Source organism: Saccopteryx bilineata, chromosome 2 (assembly GCF_036850765.1).
Source record: "Saccopteryx bilineata isolate mSacBil1 chromosome 2, mSacBil1_pri_phased_curated, whole genome shotgun sequence".
Lineage (NCBI taxonomy): Eukaryota > Metazoa > Chordata > Mammalia > Chiroptera > Emballonuridae > Saccopteryx > Saccopteryx bilineata.
In genome coordinates, this window is record NC_089491.1 from 277,147,045 (window position 1) to 277,174,595 (window position 27,551).

General features: G+C 55.9%; 2 protein-coding genes across 4 annotated transcripts; one reads left to right on the plus strand and one right to left on the minus strand.

The window, feature by feature from the left end:
- Positions 1 to 549: 549 nt before the first annotated feature.
- Positions 550 to 16,209, minus strand: NECTIN4 (nectin cell adhesion molecule 4). 3 transcript variants are annotated; one of them, XM_066260931.1, is made up of 9 exons: positions 15,847 to 16,209; positions 7,461 to 7,820; positions 5,558 to 5,848; positions 4,589 to 4,709; positions 3,586 to 3,734; positions 3,249 to 3,405; positions 2,785 to 2,860; positions 2,409 to 2,483; positions 550 to 2,088 (listed from the first exon to the last, which is right to left on the minus strand). In XM_066260931.1, exons 1-9 carry the CDS (start codon positions 15,896 to 15,898, stop codon positions 1,864 to 1,866), a joined length of 1,506 nt encoding a protein of 501 aa, XP_066117028.1. In that variant the 5' UTR covers positions 15,899 to 16,209; the 3' UTR covers positions 550 to 1,863. The 3 variants fall into 3 exon arrangements, with proteins under 3 accessions (XP_066117028.1, XP_066117026.1, XP_066117029.1); XM_066260929.1 differs by having other exon boundaries at positions 3,249 to 3,408; XM_066260932.1 differs by lacking the exon at positions 2,409 to 2,483 and having other exon boundaries at positions 3,249 to 3,408.
- Positions 16,210 to 25,287: 9,078 nt separating this feature from the next.
- Positions 25,288 to 27,483, plus strand: KLHDC9 (kelch domain containing 9). Its single transcript, XM_066260933.1, has 4 exons — positions 25,288 to 26,024; positions 26,281 to 26,440; positions 26,525 to 26,723; positions 26,980 to 27,483. Exons 1-4 carry the CDS (start codon positions 25,504 to 25,506, stop codon positions 27,144 to 27,146), a joined length of 1,047 nt encoding a protein of 348 aa, XP_066117030.1. The 5' UTR covers positions 25,288 to 25,503; the 3' UTR covers positions 27,147 to 27,483.
- The last annotated feature ends 68 nt before the right edge of the window (positions 27,484 to 27,551 follow it).

Below are 27,551 nucleotides of genomic sequence, written 5' to 3' on the forward strand. Positions count from 1 at the left end.
TAGAGCATCTTTGCAACCACAGGGGCTGGGGTGGGGGAGGTAGCTGACACTCACATCCTCACCCATTGCTGGGCTTCGCTCATTGGTCAAGGGAAGGTGATGTCAGAGCCTTGGGGTGTGAGTAGGTGATTGACGCCCTTGGAGACCAGAATTCTCAGGTCCAAGCTAGAGACCCAAGGCTGGCCCCGGAGCAGGGCACACTCAGGAGGGAGGACGCTCAGGCCCAGCTTGGGCCCCCACAGGCAGGACCACCCTGAGCCTCAGTCTTCACATATATGGTCTTTAAATCTTTCCAACCGTAACAGTTTGGGGAACTCCTTGGAGGTTTGGTTTCCTTGTCTGCCTGCCTCCGCAGCCTGTGGAGCTGAGTCCAGAGCACACGGGACCCGCAGCCCTGAAGACCAAGATGTGACCTGCCCCATAGGGGACTCACAGATGGCAGCAGCTGCATAAAGGCTGTCCCTTTCCCACCCCCTCCCAGCCACAGGATGGTGCTGAGACAGGTGACAGGGGTTCAGGGCCCAAACAGCTCATGGGGCAAGACAAGAATCAGATGGTACAGGTGTTGTCTGTTTATTTAAAAACAGAATATTGTTTTATGTACAAATATGCACATATTTACACAGAATGTACATACCAGGATGCCAGACTTAGAGACCCAGGCTGCCTGGGAATCTCCCCTTTGGTCCAGAAACCCAGAACAGTCCCAGCCAAGCAGGGTCTGGGCACTGAATCTCAGTGTCCTGGCTGAGCGTGTCTGGATGGACCCAGCAGAAACAGGCCTTATTTAACCACAGCCTCCACCCACAGAAACTACCAGAAAAGCCCGAGGTGGTGCCCCAAGACCCCTGCGGAAGGAGACAGTCTTCCCCTAGCAGCTCATTTGAATTCCTGGAGCCTCCCCCCAACCCTCTCTCCCCAACAACAACCAAACCAGGAACCTTGTCACCAAGTCCCAACGACCCCCTCAGGGAACCACAAAGAACTGTGGATACAACTAAGAAAACAGGAGCCGGGGACCAACCCTGCCCACCGCAGCCACAACCCCGGCTCACACCCTCAGACCTCACTGGCTCCAGGACCCCCCCCCCCCAGAGGCCACCTGGGTTAAGATGCCTCAGAAGGAGCACATTTCAGAACCACAGGAAGTGAGTTCCTGGGGAACGGCTGAGCTGCGCTGAGCTCTGCAGACTGGCCTCACTTTAAGCAGTGATATAAAACATTCATAGAAATCAGAAGTTTGTTTAAAGTCTTTTCTCTTATTAAAGGCTTCATCGCAATGTAGTCCTTAAAGAAAACACGTACATGCAGCCAGCCCCGAGGCTACCAGAGGGCAGAGGGCTTCTGTGACAGCTGGACTGCTGCCGGCCCCAGGAGGTGGCTGCACACTGGCCCCATGGCCCCCAGGGGTGGAGCCCGGCTCCCCCACTTAGGAGGCCAGATTCCAGCTCCAGCTGTGCCTGCACACCTGGAAATGGCCCACAGTCTCCACCTCTCGCCTCCAACCTCTGTATCATTAATACTGCTCCGGGGTCTAACAAAACCACCTGCGTCTGCAGGTGGAGGTCACAGCCACACGACACGCCCCGCACATCTGCCCGAATCTGGCCACTGCAGCAGCGGCCTGGACTCTGGCAGACAGCACTCCGCACACACAGTCACCCTCACACACACACATATGCACACGCACACACACGCACATGTACACAGGCAGGGACTCAACCAGTGGAGCCCTCCCACGTCCAACACAAGAGCTGGAGGGAAAGGTCGAGCAGTCAGGGGTGTTCAGAGGCCCTCCCCCGAGATGAGCTGACAGCCCCCGTGTCAGCAGAGGGAGCTGGCCTTGGGGGAGGTGGGCTTGGGTCAGACCAGGTGCCCCCGCCCGTTGATGTAGATGCCATTGCCCGTGGGCTTGGCCCGCAGCGTCCCGTTCTCCTGCACAAAGTGGTTCATGGCCTGTTTGATGCCTTCGTCACCATCCCCTGCCTCCTCCGCATGCTCGGAGCCCGGAGACAGCAGCTCGGTCTGCGTCTCGATCTCCCTCACTGTGGTCAGCGTGGAGTAACTGCGGCCCTCCGGCTCTTCACTCTGGAGACCAAGGGCGGAGGGCACATCAGGAACCAAGGCAGCCAGACCCAGGGGGCCGGTGGGGCAAGGGGGTTGGAGGTTAGGCACAAGCAGGGGTCTGGGGTCGTGGCTGTCTCAGAGACACAGGGGATCAGAGAAAGAGCTGGGAAGGAGCACCAGGTGTGGGGACAGAGACGGAGGCAAAGGCAGAGCAGGGTGCAGGGCCAGGCAGCCTGAGCCAGGCTGAGGAGACGGACAGGAAAGGGGCCACTGACCACGTTGGGAACAGGACAGGGGCCTGAGCAGAGCAGTGGGGGTACCGGTGGGGCCGGGGGCCTCACCATCACAGAGCAGCTACTGTTGTCCTTGAGACTATCAGGGTGGCCCTCGGCTCTCAGCCCTACACTCTCCTCCGGCTGCAGGGCCCGGACATGGGGGAGGGGTCAGGACAGGCGGCCTTTCCACCTCTGTCCTCCACCAGCCTCCTCCCTGACCACCTTCCCACGAACCCTCATTTCCATTCTCTCCTGGACGCAAATTTCCTCGTGCCCACCCCCCCCAAACCCACCCTGGGATCAGTGCTGACAGTGGCTTCCCGAGGAGCCCAGGGGACCCAAAGCAGCCATGCCCCCAATGGTGCCCCAGCCCAGCCTCAGCTGTGAGTCAATAGCCAGACCCATGGAGGGCTGTGCTCCTGGTCAGCAGAGGGGCACACACCTGGCTCCTGGGGTCTGCGTGGTGGGAATGCAGCCTTCGAATGGAGTTCTCCCTGGTCAGGGTCAGCTCCTCTTCGCTGGGAAAGACACCTTGTCAGGAGCGGAGGGGAGTGGTGGCCCTCCATAGCGAGCTCAGCCTGGCTGAGCCTCTGCGAGATAGGGCCCCCACAAGTGGGACTGAGTGGCTGCGGGTGGTGGTGTGCTGCAGAGTGCGTGTGCGCATGCAAGTGTGTACATGGTGACGCGGGGCGTGTGGGTTCGAACCTCACACAGGCACATGGCTCCCTCCTTCCAGCTGGGGTCCAGGGTTCCCGCTCCTCCCCACCTGCCCACCACTGAGCCAAGAGCCCCTAGATGCCCACCACTCCATCTCCTCTCGCTTCTTGGTCTTGGCCCACCTGCTGCCCGCTGCTTCCTCTTTGTCCCCAGCTTAGCTCTCCCCACCCAGGAGTGGCCAGTACTCACTACTTCTGGGTCATCTGCTGGGCCTTTCGCCGATGGTATCGTGACATCAGCAGCACCACCACCACCAGAAGGCAGAGAAGGAACGCGGCGATCACACCCACCACCACCACTGAGGCCGACACCAGGTCCACCGGCTTCCCCGAAGTCTCCTCTGGGTCTGCTGGAGGAAGGCGTGGTCTGAGGCGGGTGCCCAGGTCCCTGACGCGCCCCTCCACACTATCCTCACAAAACACATCTGCAAAGTCCACACAGTCCTGCCCCCCTCCAAGTTACTCTGTCCTGCTTCTGTGGCCTCCCTGACCCTTAGCCCAGGCCCTGTCTCTGCTTCAGTGCTTACCAATGACCTCCACTGTGACCCTTGAATCCCTTGAAGACAGCTCATTGCTGACGTGACAGACGTAGATGCCACTGTGCTCAGCGGTCAGCGGGGGAAAGCCCAGGGTGTCCCCTTCCACGCGTACCCCACTCGGCAGAGGCCCGTCCAACCTGGGGGACAGGGAAGCTGATGGGTACTTGCTGGGCAGGCTAAGGCTGCCACCGCCGGACATGCCCAGACCGTGCTCCACCTCCCTCCCCCATGTCGTCACCCAAAGCCACAGGCTGTTCCCACGGTGCCCCTCCCTCCCCTGGGCAGGTCTAGGCAGAGGCCCCCTTCTCAATGCTGCCCAGCCTGACTCGGGCACCCCCCACACATGCGTGTGCCAGCCCACATGCTCCCACAGGCATCACGGCACACATGGCGTAAAGTCCAGACACTTCATTCCTGTCTGGGCTCAGGCATCCTTGGAAAAAGTGACTGGTGTCCCCACACCCACAGTGCTGCTCACAGAACACAGGAGCAGAGCCCCAGGCACAAGCCACATGCCTGTCACGGACTCACACGCATTTGTACCTGACCCTCCCAGAGTCCCTGGACAGCAGACCCTGGAAAAATGCCAAGCCCTCCTTAAGGGAACTGGCAGAGGTGGTGGGTGCTGGCACCATGGCAGGGGTGACAGATGTCTGTTTAACAGCAGTGACAATCTGCTGTGTTGGCTCATCTCATCCGTTTTGGGAACTCATGTGAATATATGAAGTATTAACATTTAAGCACTGGATTATACTTCATTTAACAGGTAGAAAAAGAACCAACATCTTTATTAACTTATTCCCGACAATGACCATGGAACCAAGATTCCCAGTGCATTTGGTGACCACAAGTGTTCTTGTGTCAGCCTGAACATGTGCTCCAATTTATCCGGGGCTCAGAATATGTTGTCCCAGACCATAATGAGTACATGCCGGTCTTAGAGGGAAGGGGCCTGGTCCCAAGCACGGCCCTCCCCAGGCCAGGCCCTTACCGCGTCCAGTTGTAGGAGGGAGGGGGCTGTCCTTCACTCAGGCACTTGAGCACAGCGCCTTCCCTGCCGACCTGCCACAGCTTTTGGTCTTCAAGGCCCCTCACAGAGGCCTCAGCAAGGACTGGGATGAAAGGTGGGAGGAGAAACAGTGGGAATGATGGTTTCGATCTTGCTTCCTAGAAGCCCCCCCCCCCCCCCCCCCCCCCCCCGCCCAGGCCCCTGCTGCCTGGAGGAGCTTCTCCTGCCCTCTCCTTCTGCTCCTCAGTGCCAACCCAGCCCGGCTGCACCTTCCCGGTGGTACCTTGCCACATGGCTCCCTCCTCTCTCTGAGTTCAGAGAGTCCAGTGGTCAACAGGGGCAAGGAGCCCCTAAGTGCCTCAGCATACCCACATGTCACTCTTTCCAAGTCCCCCGCCCACCCCTGTGATGCCCAGCAGAACTGGTACACAGTAAATGCTCTCTGATTCCTAGAAAGCTAAACAATCCTCCTACTTCATTCATTTCCTTAATAAACATGTGTTTTGTGCCAAACGCTGGGTTAGTAGGAGAGAAAACAGCCCTCTCCCACCAGAGGCTCAAATCTAACGCGGGGAAGCACAAGCCTTTCTCTGCGTACCTTCCCTGCACTGAGCACCGTGCAAGACGCTTTGCCCTCTTGGTTCCCCATCCCATCGGAACCCTGAAAGTTGGTATCATTGTATTTCTGCTGGGGAAGAAAATGAGGCCCAACAAGACAGGGAAACAGCAGAACTCGGGCTTGTCCCAAGTCTGTCTCCACATCCTAGCCTGGATGTTTTTTACAACGTGCTATCAATTCCTAGTTTACATGTGATTCTCTCAAAAACCTGTCCCAACAATCGCCTTTGTAAAAAGCAGAGAAGCCTAAGGTCATCTGGGGAGGACTCCGTCCAGGTCTTTGGCCTTTCTGACTGGCGCTCAGGGCCCCCGCTGGCCCGCCCAGGTACTCACAGGCCACGTGGAGGATGTGGGTGATCCTCTGGTCCTGGATCAGGCCCGGGTGGGACACTACGCAGGTCAGTGGCTGCCCATTCATGCTGCGACTGGGCACCAGGTGGAACTCTGAAGTTACCGCTGCTGAGCGGGAGTGCTTGAAGGAGCGGCTGGAAGTTGTACCCTTGACTTCTGTGTCCCAGGTTACGTTGGGGGCTGGGCTGCCCTCTGCTGTGCAGGAGGCAGCCAGTGTCAGGCCCTGGCCCTCCTCCAGTGCGGGGCCAGGATTCAGTGAGGGCAGGGGAGGAACTGCAGACAGAAGGAGGGGTCACAGTCTGCACAGCCTGTCAGGGGCCCTGCGCCACCCTAGCGAGGTTCTGCACTGGAGCCAAGTCCCAGGCCCTTTTTCTTCTCTTATTTCACCAAAACAGACACCAGATGAGGGGCAGAATTTCCTCTGACTTTGTACTTTTGCCTATTGTTTGTATTTTATACAATGAGTATGGGTCATTTTTTAATGAAAACAATGAACTAATTTAAAAGTTAACCAGATAACAAGTATATAATAATAATAATAGGCACCACTTATTAATTAAGCACTTCCTACATGCCAAGCATTATGCTAAACACTTTACAAACATTATCTCATTTAATGCTGTCAACAAGCCATTAAGGTAGATAGATATTATTATCGCTGTTTTATAGGTGAAGAAATTGAGCTCAGGGAGTTTAAATGATTTATCCCAGATCATCAACTATTAGGTGCTGAAGCTTAATTCATGTTTTTCTACAAGGCTGGTGGATAAAGGTAGGCAATAACTTTTTTCTAAAGTTGTTTTTTTCAGGGACAGACAGACAGGAAGGAAAAGAGATAAGAAGCAACACATAGTTGCAGCACCTTAGCTGCCCATTGATTGCTTGTCATACATGCCTTGACCAGGGCTCCAGCCAAGCCAGTGACACCTTGCTCAAGCCAGCGACCCTGAACTCAATCTGGATGAAGCTGTACACAAGCCAGCAACCTCAGGGTTTTGAACTTGGGTCCTCAGCGTCCTCGGTGGATGCTCTATTCACTGCGTCACCATCTCCTCAGGCAAGGCCTTTTTATCTTCATAATGTTAACAGCCCACACACAGAATGAAACTCGACCAGAGGCCTGGGGCTTCCATTGAGCACAGTGCCCACAGTGCAAAGTCGTAATTTGAAGGGTGACTGTAGTCTCCAACCACATTCACAGAAGGTCCAGACCAAGAAAGATATTAGCCCCACAGGTCACGCATGGCCTCCTTGTCGTACCTGGGCCTGCGTGGATACATCTAGGCACACAAGGAGCTCAGGTCTCGAGGGAGGCTGGCTTTGAGTGAGTGTCTTTGTTGGAACTGTCAGCTTGGAGAAGAGAGTTGGGTGGGGCAGAAGGAAGGTCCTCAGCTCTTTGTAATGTGGCTGCTGGATAAGTCACTGTGGGCCAGGTCATGTGGGAGGGCCTCATGTATGCTGGGTAGGAATGGGGGGTTGGAGGGAGGACAGGGAAAGGCATTCCAGGTGAGGGACCACGGTGGGCACACCAGGGGAGGAGTGCTGGCTGGTTCAGGAAGTAGAGAGCAGAGTGCACAGGTAAGAGAGAACTAGCTGGGCCACGTCACCCCAAAGGGAAAGAAACCAAGACAAAGATTTCGGGGAGGGGGAACACTTATAATAAATGGTTCTTTCCTGAAGCTGACCCAGTGGCATCAGGGAACTGAGGTCACTTGGAGGGAATGTCTGGATTGCTCGAGGGGGGTGGGCTGAGTGACGCTCCCCCACCTGCATGGGCCCCCACCTCTTATTCCTGTCTGCCTTTGCCCCACCCACCCCTGCACGCAGCCCTCGGCTCTGCCCTCCGCTGTGGGGCGGCTCTGAGCCTCTGCACGCGCCCGCTTACCCAGCACGCGGAGCCGCAGCTGTGCCTGGAAGCTGCCGGCAGGGAAGGTGCTGACGCGACACTCGTACTCGCCCTCGTCCGCCTGCACTGCGTTCCGCAGCAGCACCGCGCCGTCCAGGGGGCTCCGCGGGGGCGGCGGCTGCTCCACGCGGCCCTCGTAGGCCGGGCTCACGTGCAGCCCGTACTGGGAGTGCAGCAGCGCCAGCTTCTGGGCTCCTTCGCCCGCGTCCACGCGCGCCCAGGCCACCTGCGCCACCTGCTCGCCGGGGTCCCCTCGGTAGAAGCAGGGCAGCCTTGCGTCCTGACCCAGCACCACAGTCACCAGGCCCTCCGTCTCCAGCTCGCCCGCCGGGCACCGGCCTGCAGGGGCAGACAGAGGCAGCCAGGACTAGGGCGCTGCGGGGCGGGACACTCTAGTGACAGTGTCAGCAAAGGGAGCTCTGTGCTCGCGCTTGCAAAGCACGTTCAGACAATTACCTCACTTCGTCCACAGAACACTCCCAAGAGGTGGGCGCTATCACCACCATTTAACACAGGAGGACACTGAGACCCAGGGAGGAAGTGGCTTGCCTCAGGGCAGGCAGAGGAGTTGTGGAAGAGTCACCCCTTAGCCCTGCCCAGGGCTGTATCCCTGAGAAACCAGCAGGGTGGGCGGCTGTGGCCCTGAGACCCACCCTGTGCCCTCAGGGAGCCCAGGTCCTCTCAGGGGAGCCTGGACCCGCCTGTCCCACCAGGGAGGCAGCTTTCAGGACATGTGGCTGGGAGCCTGGGCTAGGGTCCAGAGCACTTGGTGTGTGGGAAGAGTCCACCTCAGGAGGCCCTTCAGAACATTCTTTTCGTGACTTGAAGATGAGGGGCCTGAATTCCCAGAGAGAGAGGAATTCTGTGTGGGAGGGAGGGCGCGAACTGAGGCTCGGAGCCAGGAATGAGCAAGTCACTGAAGACAGAAAGGCCACAGGGTCAGAGGTTCAGAGAGATGAGGTCAGAGCAGACACACAGACACACAGTGACGGAGAACGTGAGGACGACAGGCCAGCACAGTGAGCCAGTCAGAGGACCAGGACATGGGACCCGTGATGGGAGGCGAGTCTGTGCCTCAGCAGTGTAAACTCAGGTTCCATCCTGCAACCTTATCTGCAAAGAGGGATCCACTTCCTGCCCTCATGACACCATGACACGTGAGGTCAGTACCTGTGGAGACAGACTGGGCCCACGTGGGATGGTTTCTTTCTTTCTTTTTTAACTTTAGAGAGAGAGGAAAGGAGGGAGAGAGACAGCAACAGAAACATCAAGCTGTTCCAGTATGTGCCCTGATGGGGATCAAACCAGCAACCTCTGCATATTCAGACGATGCTCTACCCAGCCAGGACCAATGATTTCTGACTCAGTGCCAGTGCACAGACAGCAGTATTGGAAGCAAAGACATGCCAGGAAGCCCCTACCTGAAGCCCAGGTGTGATGAGGGACCAGGAGGGCAAACCCAGAGGTGCTGAAAGAGGTCAGCTGGTTCGAGAAGCAGAGAGGAAAAAGGACAACTCAGGCAGGTGTGGCCGGAGCAGGAGTGGAGCCCATGGTTGGAGCCAAGTCCCTGGACCTTCCACACAAGGCAAAGGGGTTCAGATTTGGTCAAGAGGAAATGGGAGTCATGAATGCAGGAGGCAGGGGTGCTGTGCCCTCTGACAGGAAAGGGGAGACTGAACCTAGGAGCTTGTAGCTGCAGTCCTACATGAGACTGCTGGCAAGGAGGAGGGTACTGTACCTGGGAGAAATTTGGCAGGGGGCAACTCAGGTCACTGAGCAGAGAGAGATGAGAGAAAGACTCAAAGACACTCCACAAACTTGCTATGCAGCACCCACTCACATGGCCCTTGCCTGGATGCCCCCTCCCTGTCTGCTGGATCCTACTCACCCGCTTGGACTTCCTCCTGGAGTCCTCCCTCCCAAGCCCCACCTCAGACGGCACCTCTGGTGCCCTCCTCTGCAGTCTGCGTCTACCTGGTCCCAGCACCTTATCCACGGATTGCATCTGCCTCTCCCACCAGACTGAGCTCCTCATCACATCACACATGAAAACAGGGTTTCTGAGCCAGTGCTTCCTTTGAGAGTATGTGGTCTGTAATCCTGGCACATGATTGGTTCTCAATCAATGTTTACTAGATGAATGAATGAATGAATGAGTGAATGAGTGAGTGAATGAGATACAAGAGCAAGAAGAAAGAGCAGCCTTTGGCCTGGCTGGGCAGGGAGGGGTGGGCAAGGTGATCTTGCCAACCTTGGGGTGCAGGCAGGACAGACTGGTTAGCTCAGTTCACCGCAAAGGGAGAAGGGGGTGGAGAAAACAGGCATGAGGGGGAGACAGAGGAGCCCCACTACAGTGGATCAGAGGGTTCCAGTGAGGCAAAGCCTGGGGCAGAGGGAGGGGGTCCTGCAGCCCTGTTCACACCAGGTGGGGGGGAGTGGGAAGAGGAGGGAGGATGCTGTTAGGGACGGGACAGACCTGCAGAGCCAGATACCAGGGCCCTGAGCTGCCTGAGTTGATGCTGGTCCCACCCAGCCCAGCCTGGGAGTCCAGCTAACCACCTGCACTTCCCTCCCAGGCACATCCTTTCACAATGTGGGGAGCAGGGCTGCCAAGGAGAGCCTGAAGCTGGGCTTCAGGTAGGGGCTTCCTGGCATGTCTTTGCTTCCAATACTGCTGTCTGTGCAGGCCATGGGATCCAAGCCCTGCTTCAGTGGACACCCTTCTAAACACTATTTCTGGAACAATAATATTAGAGGCATATTTTTCGTTCACATCCTTACACTTGCCAGCCATCTGTTCCCCGACTAACTACCCACAAGAGGCATCAAGTAGCCAGCACATGCCTGAGTCCAGTCCTCGCATCCCTACCTGTGAGTCCAAGACCCACACTCCCGACTGACAAGCCCAAGGTTTGCACAATGAGAACCCCACAAAACAGGATAGTCCCTCCTGGGTTTCTCCCACAGTCCTCTATTGTCCTAAATCCAGCATTTGGTGAGAGCATCTCAGCTTGGGGCAACACCGCCTAGACACACACACACACACACACACACCCTCTGAAAGGAGAACAGAGCTTGTGCTCAGACAGAACCAGAGTGCTCAGACGGAACCGGAGCCCAGACTCCCAGTCCAGAGCAGCCAGGACTGCCTCCTCCCCTGCTCCCTCACCCAGTGCCTGCCTGGCGTCAGCATGATGATGTCACCAAAGCAAGGGAGACACACTGCCTGCCTGCAGGTGAGGTCACTGTGCGGGCATGTAGTGGCCAGGCCAGGCCAAGCCCATGACCTTTCTGCTGCGATTTGTTTGCTGAGGCTGGTCGACTCTGTTGGCTGGCACTACTCCCTCTGACCCTCCCAACCCTTCTTCTGGGAGCCCAGGACGCTGGTCAAGAGCCTTGGTGATTCAGACGGTCTGCCAGCCACAGCCACCACCAGCCACCACCTTGCGCAAGGGAGAGAACAGGCCCAACTGGCCAGACAGGATCCCTTCCACAGCCTCTCCCACCCTGGCCAGGCCTCCCTGCTGCCTGCCTGCTCCCAGACGAGTCCTCCATTCCCGGCTGGGGGATGGCCAGCTGCTGCCCACCCTGAGCTTGGGTTCCTTTGTGTGTGAGGCCTGGCCTGTGATCTTGGGTGGGGAATGGAGGCCGGCAGCCACAGACAGTGTCTTTGGGGAAGGAGGCTCTTCGTTCTGAGGGGCCTTTCTCCATTAGTGTCCCTGCGCATACATGTGGGGGTCTGTGAGGAGGAAGCAGGAAGTGGGAGTCTTGTGTGTCTGGATCTGCAGTTTTGGGTGAGGGCCTGTTATCTGTCATTGCTGGTTCACACGTATGTGGGGCTGTCTCCTTACATGAAGAGGAGTGTGAGGCACATTTAGTGTTCATGTTACCTTCAGTAGAGTGTGTGTGCTTATCTGCACTCAGAGAGAAATGCTATAGAGTGGTGTATGTGCACATTCCCCGAGCGGCTCACACTCCTGTCCCACGACTCTGTGCGCACAGTAAATATTTGGGTGTAGGCTTCCCTTGGCTTCTCCGTGTCTCCCTGCCTCATCTGCCCATAGTCAGTGGTGTGTGGCTCTGTGTCTGTCTGGAGTGTCACACAAGCTGCTGTCCCACCTCATCCTAGGGGGGAGGGCAGAGTCATCTGAGGTACAGGGGCCTAGAGATGAAGTCACTGTGCCTCCAGGTGATGGGAAGTTGTCATTAAGGGCTCCCCAACAGAACAGAACAAGAGCTCTCTCTACCCTTACTCTCAGGGTCCTGCTGGGACTCACACTTCTCACCCCCCTAGCCAATCCCCCAACCCCATCCCAGCACCTCTGGTCTCTCCCTGGGAATGCCTGTGCTGCTGCCCCCTCCAGAGAAAGCAGCTCTGGCTCCAGGCCCCAGCAAGGGCTGTCTGCTGTGGGTGTGGTGGGAGGGGGATCCTGTAGGGCTGGGGGAGGGGTCCAAGCCATCCAGGGTCGCAGCTCCTCTGTTAACCCTTGCCTCCCCTGAGCACACAGCCCAGTCTCCACCGAGAGAGAGAGAGAGAGAGAGAGAGAGAGAGAGAGAGAGAGAGAGAGAAGGTACAGATGAGCCAGGTGTGTGACAGGATCTGAGAAGAGAGCTCTGAAGCCCCCACTTAGGACAGGTGACATGAACAAGCCTTTTTTCTTCCCCTCCTGCACAACCTTGGCCTTGGAGTGCTGAAGAACTCAGAAAGTCAGGAGATTCTCCCTCTGGCTTTATCTACCTCCCTCACTTACCCCCCATTGTCCTAAGCCCCCCAGCTTAGTGAGAGCTTCTCAACCTGGGCAAAGAGCCCACCCACCGATTAGTGTCTGGGGGGGCCCACACCGATAGCAGAGGGGGATGAGAACAATGAGCAGGGCAGGCCTAAAGGCAGCCCTGCTCTGGCCCAGACACGGCTCCCAGCACGGATAAGTCCCCTAAACCCCCCGGAGCCAGTCTGAGCCTGGCTGAGTCACCACAACAGCCACACTGTGGGTGGGAGACCTAGAATTCAGCTTCTCCCAAACTCCTGAGATTCTAGCCACCCACCCCCAAATCCTGCCAGCCACCCTCCCCAAGTGTGGCCAGCTCTGCCCCACCCCAAATCACAGCCTCAACTCAGATGTCAGCACACACCAATTTTAAAGGCAAGTTGGAAGTTGGGGCAGGGGGGAGCAGAGAGCTATGGGAGAGGCTGGGCCATTGGCTCCTGTCCCAGAGAAAGCGAACCTACCTTCACAGCCCTCCTCCAGGGGCGGCTGGCCCCCAGTTCTGAACTTCACCTCCTCATTTTCTGTTCTGTTCCCAGATCCACCCTGGGCTCCTCTCCTCCCCTCTGGACTCACCTCCCACCGTCCCACCCCTCCTCTCTGCCTAGACCCTGTTCAGAAAGGGAACATTGTAGAGGCCAGAAACTCAGGCATTCTCTCTTCTCAAGAGGCTTGCCCCTCCTCCACTTTGCCTGGGGGACCCCAGGATCCCAAGGCTGCAGTTGGTCTGACTCTAAAGGCTAAAGGTTAGAGGCTGGGGTGGAGTATTCTGCTGTCAGCTCCTCACTGCCACCTCTGGGGCTGGAGTCCCCTTAGCACAGCTTTCTGAAACTCCAGGGTAGGACTGAGGTCACTGGGGCCACAGGGCTTCCCCGGGGCTCCTGATTCCCCACACTGTGGTGTGGGCGGGGAGCAGCCTCCTTTTCTGGCCTCCCTGGGTTTGGGTAGGTCCTATAGGAGTGCCCCCACCTCCCGTAAACAGGAGTAGAAAAGCAGAAATGGGCCCCTCCCTTTCTTGGAAGCTAACCTCAGACAAAAAGCTGATCCCCACCCTCAGAGGACAGACCTCGGAATTCAGAGAACCCATCACCCTCTGACCCTGTTGGATCCTATCAAGCAAAAAAGCTAGGGAGAGGACCCTATAGGAGGGGTGTCTGCAGCCTTGGGCCCCTCAGGCCTAAGGCAGGAGTTGAAGGAGGGAGAAGGGAGGGGACCTCACCCGGAAACTCATCCCATTAATGAGAAACAAAGAGCTGTGGTGCAGGCGCCTCCCAAGCTGCTCCTCTCCCTGTGGGTGGGGCAGGCCCTGGGGCTGGAGTGCTCTTGGCCCTGCAGTTGGGGGCCACTACTGTGCTGGGGAGAGGGGGCAGTGTCCAAGGTAAAGCTAGCCTTGGTCCCCACTCAGAGATGCAGCCAGGACCTTTCTCCCTTTTATGGCCACAGCCAGACTGACTGTCTCCCAGTACCTAGTACTTACTCCCTTCAGTTGGGGCTGGACATGTACACGGCTACAGCTGCTCAGACCTGGAAAGCCGAAGAGACCATCTGGTCCCAGCTCTTGGTCTACTGAGATCTAGTTTCTGAGTTGCCCAAGGTCACCTAACAAATTAATAGCAGAAATGGGGTCAGAACCCAAGCCTTCTGGCTTCTCTCAGTCCAAGGCTTTTTCAGAGACAAGAAACACTCTAGCTTCCTGGGAAGATTCCTGAACACAGAGAGGCAGGAATGGGGGTGGCCGTGGTGGACCCAGCTGATTCTACGGCTGGGATCCTGGGTCTGCATCCCAGCCCTCAGAGCACCCTCCAGCCCTGTTCAGAGGACAGCAGCAGCTACAGGCTGGTGGTTCACTGGGCACCAGCCTCCAAGACCAACCTAAGGCCGGGCTGCCTCCCTGTCCACAGTCCCCGTCTGTCAGACATTGGGCAAGGTTAGGGTGATGCTCTGACTAGAAGGAACCTCCCCTCTCCTACCTTGGGCTTCTCTTAGAACAGATCTGATGTCACGGAGAAAGGCATCAACAAAGACCAAGTCTTGTTCACGACTGCAGCACTTGGATGTCTGTATTTAATGAACTCACTGGCAGAAGACTAACACTAACTCCTGGTGTGCTTCTAACACTAGTGGCACTTGCGGGTCTTCCTGGCCTCTGCTTCTCTGTCTCTCACCTGTCCAGTCTGGGAGTTGGAGTTGCGAGCTCTTTGATCCCATCCAAGTGCTGAGACAGGATGACTCCATCTTGAGGTGTGGGTAGATCCTGCAGGAGAGTGGCTGCCAAGTCCCCTGGCCCTGACAGCCCAGCCCCACCTCTGGCCTGAGCAAGTGAGAAGGGTCGTCTGGAAGGCGGGAATTAAGATGTGGGGACAGGGTGACAGCAGGGGCAGGTGCTCGCTGCCCTGTGATTGAAGGCTGGGCCAACAATCCTTCCTCTTTTTAGGTTTTTAAAAGAATTTGTTGATTTTTTTTTTTTTTTTTTAGAGAGAGGAGGCAGCAAGAGAGTGAGAAGTACCAACTTACAGTTGCTTCACTTTAGTTGTTCATTGTTGTATGTGCTTTGACGGGACAAGCCCAGGGTTTGGAACTGGCGACCTCAGCATTCCAGGTTGACGCTCTATCCACTGCACCACCACAGGCCAGGCCCAATGACCCTTCTTTTTTAAGACCAAAGGACAGCAGCCCCACTGTCCACACATCCAGGCTTCCCTGTCCTGACAGTTTTAGCTTGGGGATGAGGTGGGGACATCACTGCTCCTGCAACCAAGAGCAAACTGTCCTATGCAGGCAGGTCCCATGTTCCAAAGGGGAAGATGTCTCAGCTACTCATTGCCCTGCACACAGCCCTTGCAATCCCTCTGTGGTCTCTGTGCACGCACACGCACACGCACATGCACGCTCTCCCCATCTGGATGAGAAATTCCTGTTATGTACTGTATACCTGCTTCATATACACGAGACAACAGTAATACAAGGCATCTGAGAAAATGGGGGACGAGATGAGCAAAAGGAAACCACAGCTAGCTAGAAGGCACCTTACCCGAGACCCCAACTCATCTGAAGAATCACCTCATTACCACCCTGGCATCTAATAATGTGTCCAGGGAAAGACAGGGGCCATCGTCCCCCAACAGGTACCTGGTCCTGAGACTCTAGGACATCATGAAGAAAGAAAAAGAAACACCTTGTTCACTCTCTGGGCATCAGGCTTCCCACACCTCAGTGACTGCAGAAACCAGCTCAACCTTGAGTCAGCCTCAGAGCCAGTCAGCAGTTCCGAGCCCAGCAGGGAGGTGAGGGCTCCTCCCAGAGACCCCGGGTAGAAGGGTCCCCTCCAGCTCACTTCCCTGCCCCCCTAAAGTGGTCATCTAATCTCTTCTCCTATTGGCAGCTCCAACCTCTGCAAGACTTTGGCAGCAGAAGTCAGGGATCTCAGACATGGTGACCCTGCCCGGGGCAAGAGGGGATGCAGAAGGGAAGAAGGACTGACTCTCCTGGGGGCAGACCGGCAGCAAGGTGGGAGGGATTTGGTCCTCAGTCCAGACTCACAGGAGGGGGAACCAACTTGTGCTCAGAAGCAAGGGTCCTGAAGGCTCAGGAAGGCCTACCTGTGAGAGATGCCAGGAGCAGCAGCAGCAGACAGGCCTCAGGCCCCCACATGTTGGCTCCCAGGGACAGGGGCCTTGGTCCAAACGCAGAGCTGCCCAGTGTTTATGAAGTTCCACTGAGTTCTCCCTGGGAGCCAGCTCTAGAGCTGGAGAGGGCACCGACCCTTAAGGCAGGAGGAGGAAGTCGCCGAGTCCTCAGGCACTGAAGGACTTGCCTGTCTCACTGGGGCTCCCACTAGGGGACCCAGCCCCGTTCTACCCACCCAGCGGCAGCTACCCTCAAGAAGCCGTGATTGGGAGCTCTGACTACCCCAGAGCTGCTTCCCACGCCGGCCAACAACCACGGCAGAAACCTGGGAACCTGCTGAGCAGGTCAGAACAGGTGCGTCTCTGGGGGCGGGGTCTGGCACAGAGACGCACAGCCGCCGCCCCCACGGCCTGGGCTAGCTAATAGGCTCTGGGGAGGGAGGGAAGAACCTGAGGGGTGGGATCCCATCATCAGCTCTCCACGGCACCAGGCGGTGTGTGGAAAGGGCTGTGAAGAGAGGCAAGGCGCAAGGGCAGGCCAGGCAGGGTGGGCAGGAGAAGCCCCAGGTGGCTCAAGGAGGGAGGTGCCAGGCCAGGAGGAACAGGGCAAGGCCCTGTGGGTGGAAAGGAACCGAAGCATCCCACATCCTGCCAGCCCCGCTTCCTTCACAAGTCCCCCCAGTCTCCTGGAGGGCTCAGCGTTGGAGCCCCAGAATCAGGGAAAGGCAGAACTAAGGACAGTACTGGCCCCACACTTCCTCCCTCAGAGGATAAAAGGCCCAGAGAGGGGAGGAGCTTGCTGGAGGGCCTCTAACGATTTGCTCAGACACCTCTGCCACTGAGGCAGGGAGCTAGTTCAAAGACCCCTAAGAAGAAACTCAAGTGACCCACTGACGTCACCCATCTGTATGAGATGCCAAAGAACTGACCAAGTATTAGCCTCAGATTCCCGGCCCCCCAAGCAGGGCCCTCTCTCAGCTTCACACCTTGTTACCTGCCAGGGGTCCCTGCCCCCATCTCCATAGTGATTTTACCCATTTATCATGATATGGGACAAGACTATATGTCTGGACAATCCTGATTTAAACTGTCTCCTCCTGTTCCTCCTCAGTCCCTGCTCAGCCCTTTATTACAGCCGTGTACATCTTATCTCCTCAGGAAACTGTAAGCTTCAATTCCAGTAGCACTGAAGCCTTCTGTGCCAGGGACAGCAGGTGTGTGAACTGAGGGACGGGACAAGAGCTGTAGTCTGCGGATTCCTTCAACGTCAGGCTTCTTTTAGTCTTGTCTCAGTTGTCCATGCTGGGACAGTCCACAGCACGTAATGGGATGAAGCACATTTTCCCCGAAGGCACAAATTCGTCAGTGAAGGGGTGTCAACATGGAATCTGGGCTGTGCCCCGGACTATAACCCTGCCCCTGGACCACGACCCCTCTCTGGCTCTAGATCCCAGCTCTCAGCAAGGACCATGGTAGTGACCTCTTCCTCAAGGACCATAAGGGCCAGACTGGATGCCAGAACTCCCCAGTTTCTCTCCACCTCCACTTTGGTGAGCCCCTTCCCCTCCTCAGGACTCAGGTTAAGGTTAAAGTTAGGGTTAGGGCTGGGGAGCAGCCCCACCCTGATGCTGCTTTGAGATCCACTATGGCAGGGGTGGGTAGGGCTGGGGGAAATGGGAGGGGAGCATCCTGTGTTATAATTATAATTATCACACGTTGGATGCTATCGCATGGTTTCAGGGGAGCTCTTTTCCTTCCCACGGATTCACCCCCACAACCCGGTCCAGGCAACCACAGGGAAACTGAGGCATGGTTGGGAAGCAGTTTGATCATAAGGTGGGTATCCAGCTTTCCTATTCACAACGCACCCCCCCAACACACACACAGCTGCCACTCAAGAAGTCACTGTAGCCTGACCAGGCAGTGGTGCAATGGAGAGAGTGTTGGCCTGGGGTGCTGAGGACCCAGGTTCAAAACCCCAAGGTTACTGGCTGGAGCACAGGCTCATCCAGCTTGAGCATGGGGTCCCCGTATTGAGAGTGGGGTCACAGACGTGACTCCCAGAGTTGCTGCCTTACGCCCAAGGTCACTGGCTCAGCTTGAGCCCCCCCAGTTTAGGCACATATGAGAAAGCAATCAATGAACAACTAAGGTGCCGATTATGAGTTATGTTTCTCATCTCTCCCTTCCTGTCTGTCTGTTTCTCTCTCGCTTAAAAAAAAAAGAAGTCACTGCAACTCCAGATGTGTGGAACACCATGGGCAGGCAGGACTTCCCAGGTGGTGTGCAGGATGCACCAGTGTTTCTTCATGGTCCTGTCAGGTCCTCGTAAACATGAGAGGTGGCCTTACTTGAGGTAGGGGTCTTTCTCTCCCTCATCTAACAAATACCTCCCTCTGGGTCCCCCCACCACTCATGCCGTACTCCAGTGTCTCAGGGTTCACATGTCCTCACACGCAGGACTTTGCTTCCTTCTTCTGAGATGAAGCCTGTGGAAGGTCTAGGGCAGTGGTCCCCAACCTTTTTTGGGCCACGGACCGGTTTAATGTCAGAAAATATTTTCACGGACCAGCCTTTAGGGTGGGACGGATAAATGTATCACGTGACTGAGACAAGCATCAAGAATGAGTCTTAGATGAATGTAACAGGGAATCTGGTCATTTTTAAAAAATAAAACATCGTTCAGACTTAAATATAAATAAAACGGAAATAATGTAAGTTATTTATTCTTTCTCTGTGGACTGGTAACAAATGGCCCACAGACCAGTACCGGTCCGCAGCCCAGGGGTTGGGGACCACTGGTCTAGGGTACGGGCTCCAAGGAAGTTTCAGTTGGGGAAGATTTTCCAGACCAGTGCCCGGTCTCCTGGGTCTGTTCTTTCTTCCTCATTGAACCCCCAATCCCCTTGTGCCTCACTACCTACCCTCCTCCCACCCACATTCTGGGCCCTAAGAATGGGAACCAGTCAAGCCCAGGTGTACCTTTAGCATAAACACTATCCCTGTGTGCATGCCTGCATGCCTGAGTTCATTCAGCTGATGTGTAGTGAGCATCGCTCTGCCAGTCCAGGGAGGGGACAAGGCACAGACCACGTGGTCCCTGCCCTCAGTGAGCAGTGCCTCTGCTCTGTGTCCCCCACGTGTCTGTGTGCACGTGGCACACCTGTCCCCGGGCCGTGTGTGCACAGATGCATGAGCGCGTTGCCTGCGTGTGCCCCAGCACCCGCCTGGAGCCCGTCTGTCCCTGCAGCAGCTGCACACCTGAGTCAAACCGGTTGGAGTGGGTTGTGGTGAAATTTTTGTTTGTGTCAGTGGGACTTGGAGGTGAGTCAGGCAGGGCCAGGGATGGGTGGGGTGGGGTGGGGGAGAGGAAGAGTGAGAGTGAGGGTCAGACTGAAGGGGCAGGATGAGGGGAGGGGCTGGAGTGTTGGGAGGGTAGATTGGGGAGGAGGAGAGAGAGCCTTAGGACTTAAGTGATGTCCTGCTTGTCAGCAGCGAGCTCTCAGGTCAGAGGAGAGTCAGGCTGGGGGACACTGGCTTCTGGAGAGACAGCAGTGGAGAGTCAGTCAGAGTGTAACCCGCTGGCACAAAGGTGTGGACACGTCTGTGGTCCATTTCTGTCCAGCTCTGTTTATCTGGTGTCACGTTTTTCTTCATCTGCTCATAGCTTTGGTTTTTGCACTTTGTACAGGAAGTGCTGGGGATGCTGACTGACATTGTGGGGGATGATCAGGGATATGGGACCTGCTTCTGCCACCTCCGCTGCTCCTGGGGGGTAAGGAGGGACCCCATCCCCAGTATCTTTCCCTCCACTGAAAATACCTCTGCTCTCCTTGGGCTGGGCATTACTGGGCCAGGGCTGGGATGACATCCTGTTTTCTACATGATTACGTCTAAACATTGCCATGTTCCCGACAGCCTGTCCTCTGGGCCCACTGATCCCCAGTACCCAGCCCCATCCTCTAATCACAACCACATTTTGTGGTCATCTAACAGCATTCCTTGGAGCCCAGGGGGCTGGATCTCTTGATCTGAAAGAGCTCTGAAGCTGGAGTGAACCCCCCCCCCCAGGGCAGGAGGTGCTCAACTTAACCCACATCTGGGTCCTGCTCTTCAGTAGACTGTTGTGAGCCGAGCACCTCTCGTTCTCAGCCCATGAACTCCCCAACCTTCCATAAATATACGACCAAGAAGTCAGGGATCAGGGCATGGGTTAAGAAACAAATGCCTTTATTCTTTGGCTGGGTCCCTGAATGGACTAATACTTTTAGAGGTTCTAGAAATAGGACAACAGTAGAAGCCCTCATGGAATCAGTCTTCCAAGTGGCAAAAAGAGCAGATGGTACAGAAGTGAGGAGGAGGTAAAAGCAAAGGTGAGGTGGGGTCCTGCAAATTTGGTGACAATGGGATTCTACGAGGGCCCCCAGCTATGCTCCCCTGCATCTCCCATGTCCATGCAACCACAGACCAACTAGGCTCCTCCCAGGGAGCCCGGCGTGTCGGGGACACAAATGCAGCTCCTGGGGGCCAGCCCAGCCGGCAACTCCATGGCTGTCTTCAGGTAACACCAGGCCATGGTAGCTTCTCAACTGGATGCTGGGGTGTGCGGTTCCTCTCTGAACCAGGGACTGCCACTTCCTGGCTGTCAGCCAGGGTTCCTGCCTCCCCAGGGAAAGGTCCTACGGCCCTGCAATCAAGCATCAGCCCTGTGCCAGCACTGAGGATGGGGGACCTGCCAAGCAGAAGTGGGACACAGATCAAGAAAGCTTAGGGAAAGCATGGGGAGGCCCTGGGTATGGGGGAGAGGGACATTACAGGACAGAACACCAGGGGGAAATTGCTGCTGGAGGAACCGATGGGAACTGAGAGCAGATTTCCATTTGAAGTTTGTTAGTGTAAGCCTCCTCTTGTAAACCCTAATTCCCTTTTTCTCCCTACTAGGACCCAAAGTCACCACAGCTCTGCAGCTCCACCTGCCCCATGTCAGGGCTCAGCAGGCAGATGCAGCCGCCCTGGTCAGAGGTCCTTGTTTCAGGAGCACCGGGCTCGCTCTCTGCCTGGTCCTGGAAAGCTGGGGCGAGGCCTTCTGGCTCTGAGACACCCAGGGCCCCATGGCAGCAGGACTGGTTCTTAGCCTTGGCTACTTTCACCCTGACCTGCATCCATTTTCAGTCCCAGAGACAGTGAGGCTGGGAGCCTCTGACCTGAGGATCCAGCCGCGAAGTCCCCGCCTGTGGGAGAAATAGGTGGCAGCCAGAGGCTGCCTGAGCATCTTGCCCAGACCCATGCATCATGGACCTCCCTCCAGGCCACCTGGAGGCCTTCCTGAACCTCAGTTTCCCCTGCAATTCTAGATGTGGCATAAAAGGTCTAGGGATCAAGTAACAGCAGAGTCCTTCACCTGAGGTCATCAGCAGGACCAGGGAGCACTGACCATGAGCTCTCAGGAGAGGTCAGAGGAAAAAAGCCTGCAGTGTACCCTCCCCTCAGCAGTCTGGTCCCCTCCAGGGCCCAGGCCTCTGTGCTCTAAGTCTTCTGTGGGGAAATCCTACTCCCTGAAAATGTTCCACACAAGGAAGCTCACACAGGTCTTCATCAGCTATCAAGACCCTCTGCCGGTGCAGAGGGACTATAAACTGGTACAACAGTTCTAGGACACAGCCAAAGAGGAGAAGGCTGGCCACTCCTGGAAGTTCTAAAGCCCCTTGCAGGGAAGTCAGAGGGCTGGTTCTGTTCAGCATTACAGAGAGACTGAAAGAGAGAAAAGTACAGGCCCAGAGAGAGAAACACAAAGGTAGACATGGTAAGAGACAGAGCTCAAGGCACAGTGAGACAGGGGAAACCTAGAGAAAGACTCAGAGAGAGAAATGCACACACACACAGTTAGTGAATTGCAGTAATTCAAAGAGACAAAGAAGCTGAGACAAAATAAAAAACTGAGACAGGAAGACCTAAAGAGACACTTCTGGATGCCTCCTTGCCTACTGCTGGGATCATTCAGGTACTTCCCTCAATTTTGATGACTCAACAGTGACCCAATGATACTTTCCTACTCAATATCGCCAAGTCCCTCAAAAATTCAAGTTCTTTCCCATCCTTATCCCATCTTGCCGTCATTCTGACTCACCTGATTCCATCCCCCAAGTCTGCTTACGTATCCACCTTTCTCTCCAGCTCCCCTTGCTGTCATTCCTCTGTCCTTCTGTTTTTCCATGTCCTCATTCTGGCTGGGCTGAGAGTGGAGAGCCAGAATTGGGGCCATGAAGGCATGTGGTCAGGTGTCAGCTGGCCAGAATAAGCTGTGGGAAAATGTAGAAGGATCAGTGGATGTTGGGCAGATAAAATATATTGTGCTCACTTTGTTAAAGATGGCGCTGGCCCTGGCCGGTTGGCTCAGCGGTAGAGCGTCAGCCTGGCGTGCAGGAGTCCTGGGTTCAATTCCCGGCCAGGGCACATAGAAGCACCCATCTGCTTCTCCACCCCTTCCCCTCTTCTTCCTCTCTGTCTCTCTCTTCCCCTCCCGCAGCGAGGCTCCATTGGAGCAAAGATGGCCTGGGCGCTGGGGATGGTTCTGTGGCCTCTGCCTCAGGCGCTAGAATGGCTCTGGATGCAACAGAGCGACGCTCCAGAGGGGCAGAACATCGCCCCCTGGTGGGCATGACGGGTGGATCCCAGTCGGGCGCATGTGGGAGTCTGTCTACTGCCTCCCCGTTTCCAGCTTCAGAAAAATGAAATAAAATAAAATAAAATAAAAAGGATGGCCCTGCCCACGTGGAAGCCTGTCTCCCAGGTGATGATATTAGTTGCCCTTATGCTTGGAATGGGTGTAATTATATTAATGTGTGTTGGGGGCGGTCTGTGGGCAGGCAGGATCCTTGTAACCTGGGGCTTGGTTTTAGGACTAAGCCTTTCCCACCCTTTTTGATGTGGGGTGGTACAATCCCATCATGCCTCAGAGGATAGGTGACTTTACTTCCCTATTTTGTATATTGGATGAAAGGTTTTGATTTCTGGACTATAAAGTGGGGCAGACCAGGAGCTTGTTCTCTCGTTCCTGAGATTGGCATTAGAGAGGAGAGCAGAGAAAGGCCACGTGGAGGAGGCCAGGAGAAGCAGCCAAGATGGCAGCATGCTGAAGGAAAAGCCAGTTTGTGCAGAGTTTGTGCAGGGAGAAGGAAAGAGATGGGGAACAGAGGTGAATAAGTCTGGTGAGCTAGAAACCTTTGATTCTAGGAAAACTCAGATAAGTCAGTAGCTTTGTGAGCACTGAATGAGTGGGTTTTGGAGCCCAGTGTGTGTTTTTACTTGCCCTCCAGGTGCAAGCTAGGATTAAAGATGATGACCCACCAGTTTTTGGCTGTTGTTTCTTTACCGACTGTCTGAATCCAATGCGAACCTGCATGGGCTGGGCGGCTGTGATACTGGCCGCGGCAACCGGCTTTACAGTGGACAACAGAGGAAGGGCCAGAAAAAGGGTGGGAACCGTGAGGGAGCCTGGGAAACAAGGGCAGAGGAAACTGTGGGACTCTCCAGAGTGCGGCTAAGATTTCTAGGGTCCCATTGTTGGCTGGCTGTGTGTGCTGAACAACGCTGAGAACCAGGGACGGTTTGGTCAGCAAATGGGGTGAAGGCAAGGAGAACACAGGCTAAGAGTTTTGTGAAAAGGCAAGGAGAAAACAGGCTAAGAGTTTTGTGAAAAGGCAAGGAGAAAACAGGCTAAGAGTTTTGTGAAGGTCTGAGACCAGGAGGCATAGATTTGAGGCTGGAACTGTAGATCCTTGCTTGCCAGAAAAGGCCAAGTCAGATCAAACTCATAGGGTCAAATCAAGGTCAGGAGACTTTCAGGACGACCTGTCCCACCCCACCCCCACCCCTGGCTATTATTAGCCGGTCCAGAGAAAGAGCAGCCCTGGCTGCCCCCCTGCCTGCCTCACAGCTCTTTTGGTCCCATTATCTCCATGCCCTTCAGTGCTCCTGTCACTCACAGGACGTTGCAGATGCTGCCTGGGGTGTCAAGTACAGGCTATACAAGTGCAGACTGGCTTGTTTCCTCGCTGTTTCTTGTTCTTTTTCAATCTGGATTTTCCCCCCCTGAACCCTCTAAAATACTATTAAATAGTTTGGGTTCAGAGTAACCAGGGCAGTAACAGTCCTGGGCAGCTCCTCGCCCTGGGTCTGTTTGGAGCTACAGTGGCTGGACACTGCAGAGGAGGTACAGGACCAAAGCGGCTGCAGCCAAGGAGTATGCGAGGCATCGCTCTTGGTCCACGTGAGAGGCCAAATGCTGCAGACTCAATCAGCAGAAGCTGGAAGAGAGGGGCTGAAAGGCCCCTGGGGTGGGGAGTTCCCTGTCCTGTCCAGTCCAGAAGAGGCAGAAAATGAATCTGGCAGAAAGAACAGCCAAAGACTTGAGTGAAAGAAGAGCCCCAAATAGGCATACAACCAATAAAATTTAAGCAAAATAACCCCACCCCTCAGGCAGCTCCTCCCCTAAATTCCCAGTCTGACAGATCTGAATCCAGCTGTTGGGAGGTTAGCCAGCCACAAGCCTTAGGGAGAATACTCACTTTCAGACTTTAGCCAAGGACATTAGAAGTTAGTGATTTATTAGAGATTTATACCATGAACTAAGGAAACCGGATCCTCCACATCAGACTGAAGGAAAGCAATAGCTGGGTGAGCAGAGACTTGCAAAGCTGTATTTGAGTCTCAGCTTTAAGGTACACTAGGAACAGGCTCTCTAGCTGTGCCTTCCTGACCACACCTGCCCCACGCTGTTATCTCTGAGTCAGGGTCAGGAGGGTCAAAGCTCTGCCCACTCTCTATGTCCTCAATTTCACGGACCTGATGGAAATCAAGTTGATGGGTAGAAGCCAGAGGCAAAAGCAGCAGTCATCACCCACATGCACAGCCCAGCCCAGCCCCGGGGATATGAGTGCTGTTTCTGTCCGACCGAGCTCCGCCGGGAGCAGAAATGTCTGCATTTCCTGCTGTGGCTGGAACTAGTCGCTTGATCTGAGCCTCTTCATTCATCATTGGTTCCTGGGGGAACAGGTGAGAAGCAGCGCAGGGACCCGACTTGAATAAAAGGAAGACACCAGCAGGGGCAGGAGTCTGTTTCCTTGCTCCACCCCCACCCAGCTCCTAAAGCTGAGCAGCTCCGCCTGGGTCTTGTTAGGAGACACTCGCGACCTTAATTCCGACTCCAGAAGCCGCAGCGCCTGTGTCCTCTTGCGGCCTTGACCACAAGCCCTAGAGACCGGGCTCTGCTGCCCCCGGGCGGCCTGACGGAGAGCGCGCCCAGCATTGGCCGAGCAACATCTGTGCCGCGAGCTTCACGCCCGGGTCAGCTCGCCGCTTAGGGGCCGGGTCCCTCCGAGGACCCACCGTCCGCGGCTGTCGGCGGGTAACCGTCTTCCAGGGTTTGTAGTCATCTCGCTCAGTTCCTGTCACCGCGGCGACAACGCTGTGGTACCCGGATCAGCCGGCCTCCCGTCGCCACGGGGATCGGCGCTTTGCGACCTGCTGTTTGCTGCGTAGTCGCGCTGCGGCCGCGGCGTGGTTGCCAGGCTACGGCCGCGGAAGGCGCCCCGCGGGTCTGCAGCCTCCCCCGTACTTCGCCCTTGGGCCATGGCTGCACCAGCGGGCCCGGTGGGGGGCTCACGCTGGACTTGGCAGCCAGTGGCCCAGGACGCGCTTTTGGCGCGGGCCTTCCACTCGTGCACCGAACTGCGGGGTCGGCTCTATCTGGTGGGGGGCCTCCTGGCCGGAGGGAAGACGGAGCCGAGCGGTGACACGGTGGTCTTGGACCTGGCGGGGGACCAGGCGGTGCGGATGGGAGTGCAGGGCGGCCCCAGGCGCAGTCACCACGACGCGGCTCCGCTGGACGGGCGCTGGGTCTGCGCGGTGGGCGGCTGGGACGGGGCGCGCCGCCTGGCCACCGTGGCTGCCCTGGACACCGAGCACGGAGAGTGGGAGGCGTGGACCGAGGCCCCCGGCAGCTGCTCTCCTGTCGGCCTCAGTAGTCACACCTGCACCCGCCTCTCAGACAGAGAGCTGCGCGTGGCCGGCCGAGAGGGCGGGATCCGCACTCAGCGCCGCTACGGAAGCATCTTCACATTGAAGCTGGACCCTGGCGCCTGCACCTACTGGTATGGCCCCCTCCCTTCATCTGCCTGGAAAAGCCACGCTAGACAGTGTCGCGAACAGTTCATCCGCATCCTCACCCTGGCAGCCTCCTTCTCAGGACGGATAAAATAGCTGAGCTCTCCCATTACTGTTGCTCCCTCCGACCTACCCGCTGTCCCTGCCTCCTTTCTGTCCTTGGTAAAGCGGGTGGGGAAAAGACAGCACAGCACTTCCAGTTTCCTGAACCCCAACTGAGGTCTGACCTGTGCACATCCACAGCTATAAGGAAGAAGGCTGCCACTCAGTCTCCCGCTCAGGGCACTGTGCTGCCCTGCTCCCAACTCTGGGGCCCCGCGCAGGTCATCAGCTGCTGCTCTTTGGGGGTTGCAACTCAGCTGAACCGGAAGTAGCTGGGCACTGGAGTCATGGGAAGATTAAGGTAGTACACGTTGCTTAGGGTGGAAGGCGGTTGAAATTGTGATGCTCAAATTCCTCCACCACAGTCCCTTTTTTCTTCCCCAAGGAGGAGCCACCTGTTGCCCCCCGCTTGATGGAACAGCTCACAAAGCTTGTGAGCAGTGGGCAGGGTTCCCCGCAGGGGCCTCGGGGACTACGGCATCTCTCCTGTTCTGTGGTCGGGCCCTTTGCTGTGCTCTTTGGTGGAGAAACTCTGACCAGAGCTAGGGACACCATCTGCAATGACCTCTACGTCTACGATACCCGTGAGAGCCTGCTTAATAGTTGAGGAGGGGAAAAGGTGGGAGGATAGGACCTGAAGACCATGGAAAGAAAGTGGAAAGAGTGATGGGGTAAGGAGAAGGAAGAAGTAGACAAGCTAAAGAAATACACAGAATATTACTTTTGAAGGAGCCCAACAGTCAAGTGATGAGGAAAAAAAGGATCAGGCTCTGGTCTTAAGAGCCCCATGGGTGCCAAAGTGCTACTACCAATAACCACCCTCTCTGCCTTACCCAACAGGCAAGTCTCCTCCTCTGTGGTTCCATTTCCCCTGTACCGACCGTGCACTGAAACGCGTGGGCCATCGGACCTGCCTTTGGAATGATCAGCTTTATCTGGTTGGAGGTTTTGGTGAGGATGGAAGGACAGCTAGTCCACAGGTTTGCACCCTGGACCTCTTTATCTAAAGAATGGTGCCAAGCCCTGGCCGGATAGCTCGGTTGGTTAGAGCACTGTCCCAAAGCACAAAGGTTGCTGGTCTGATCCCTAGTCAGGGCACATGCAGGGAATAGATGGATGTTCCTATCTCTCGACCTCTTTCTCTCTAAAATCAATAAAAACAAAAACAAAAAAAGAATGGTGCCAACACATACTGCCAAGCCTGTTTTGTTGTAAATTTATAAAGCATTATCAACAGAGCTACTACCTGCCTCATGTCAAAGGTAATTCAATTTCAACATAAGAGTCAACATTTGTCTCTGAATCTTTTGGGGTGAGGGTAGTAAAATAAGTAGGCACATCTTTATATGCATGGGATAGGATAAAATATGGGACCTCCTCTGATATTGTGAGCCTTTAACCCGATGGAACCA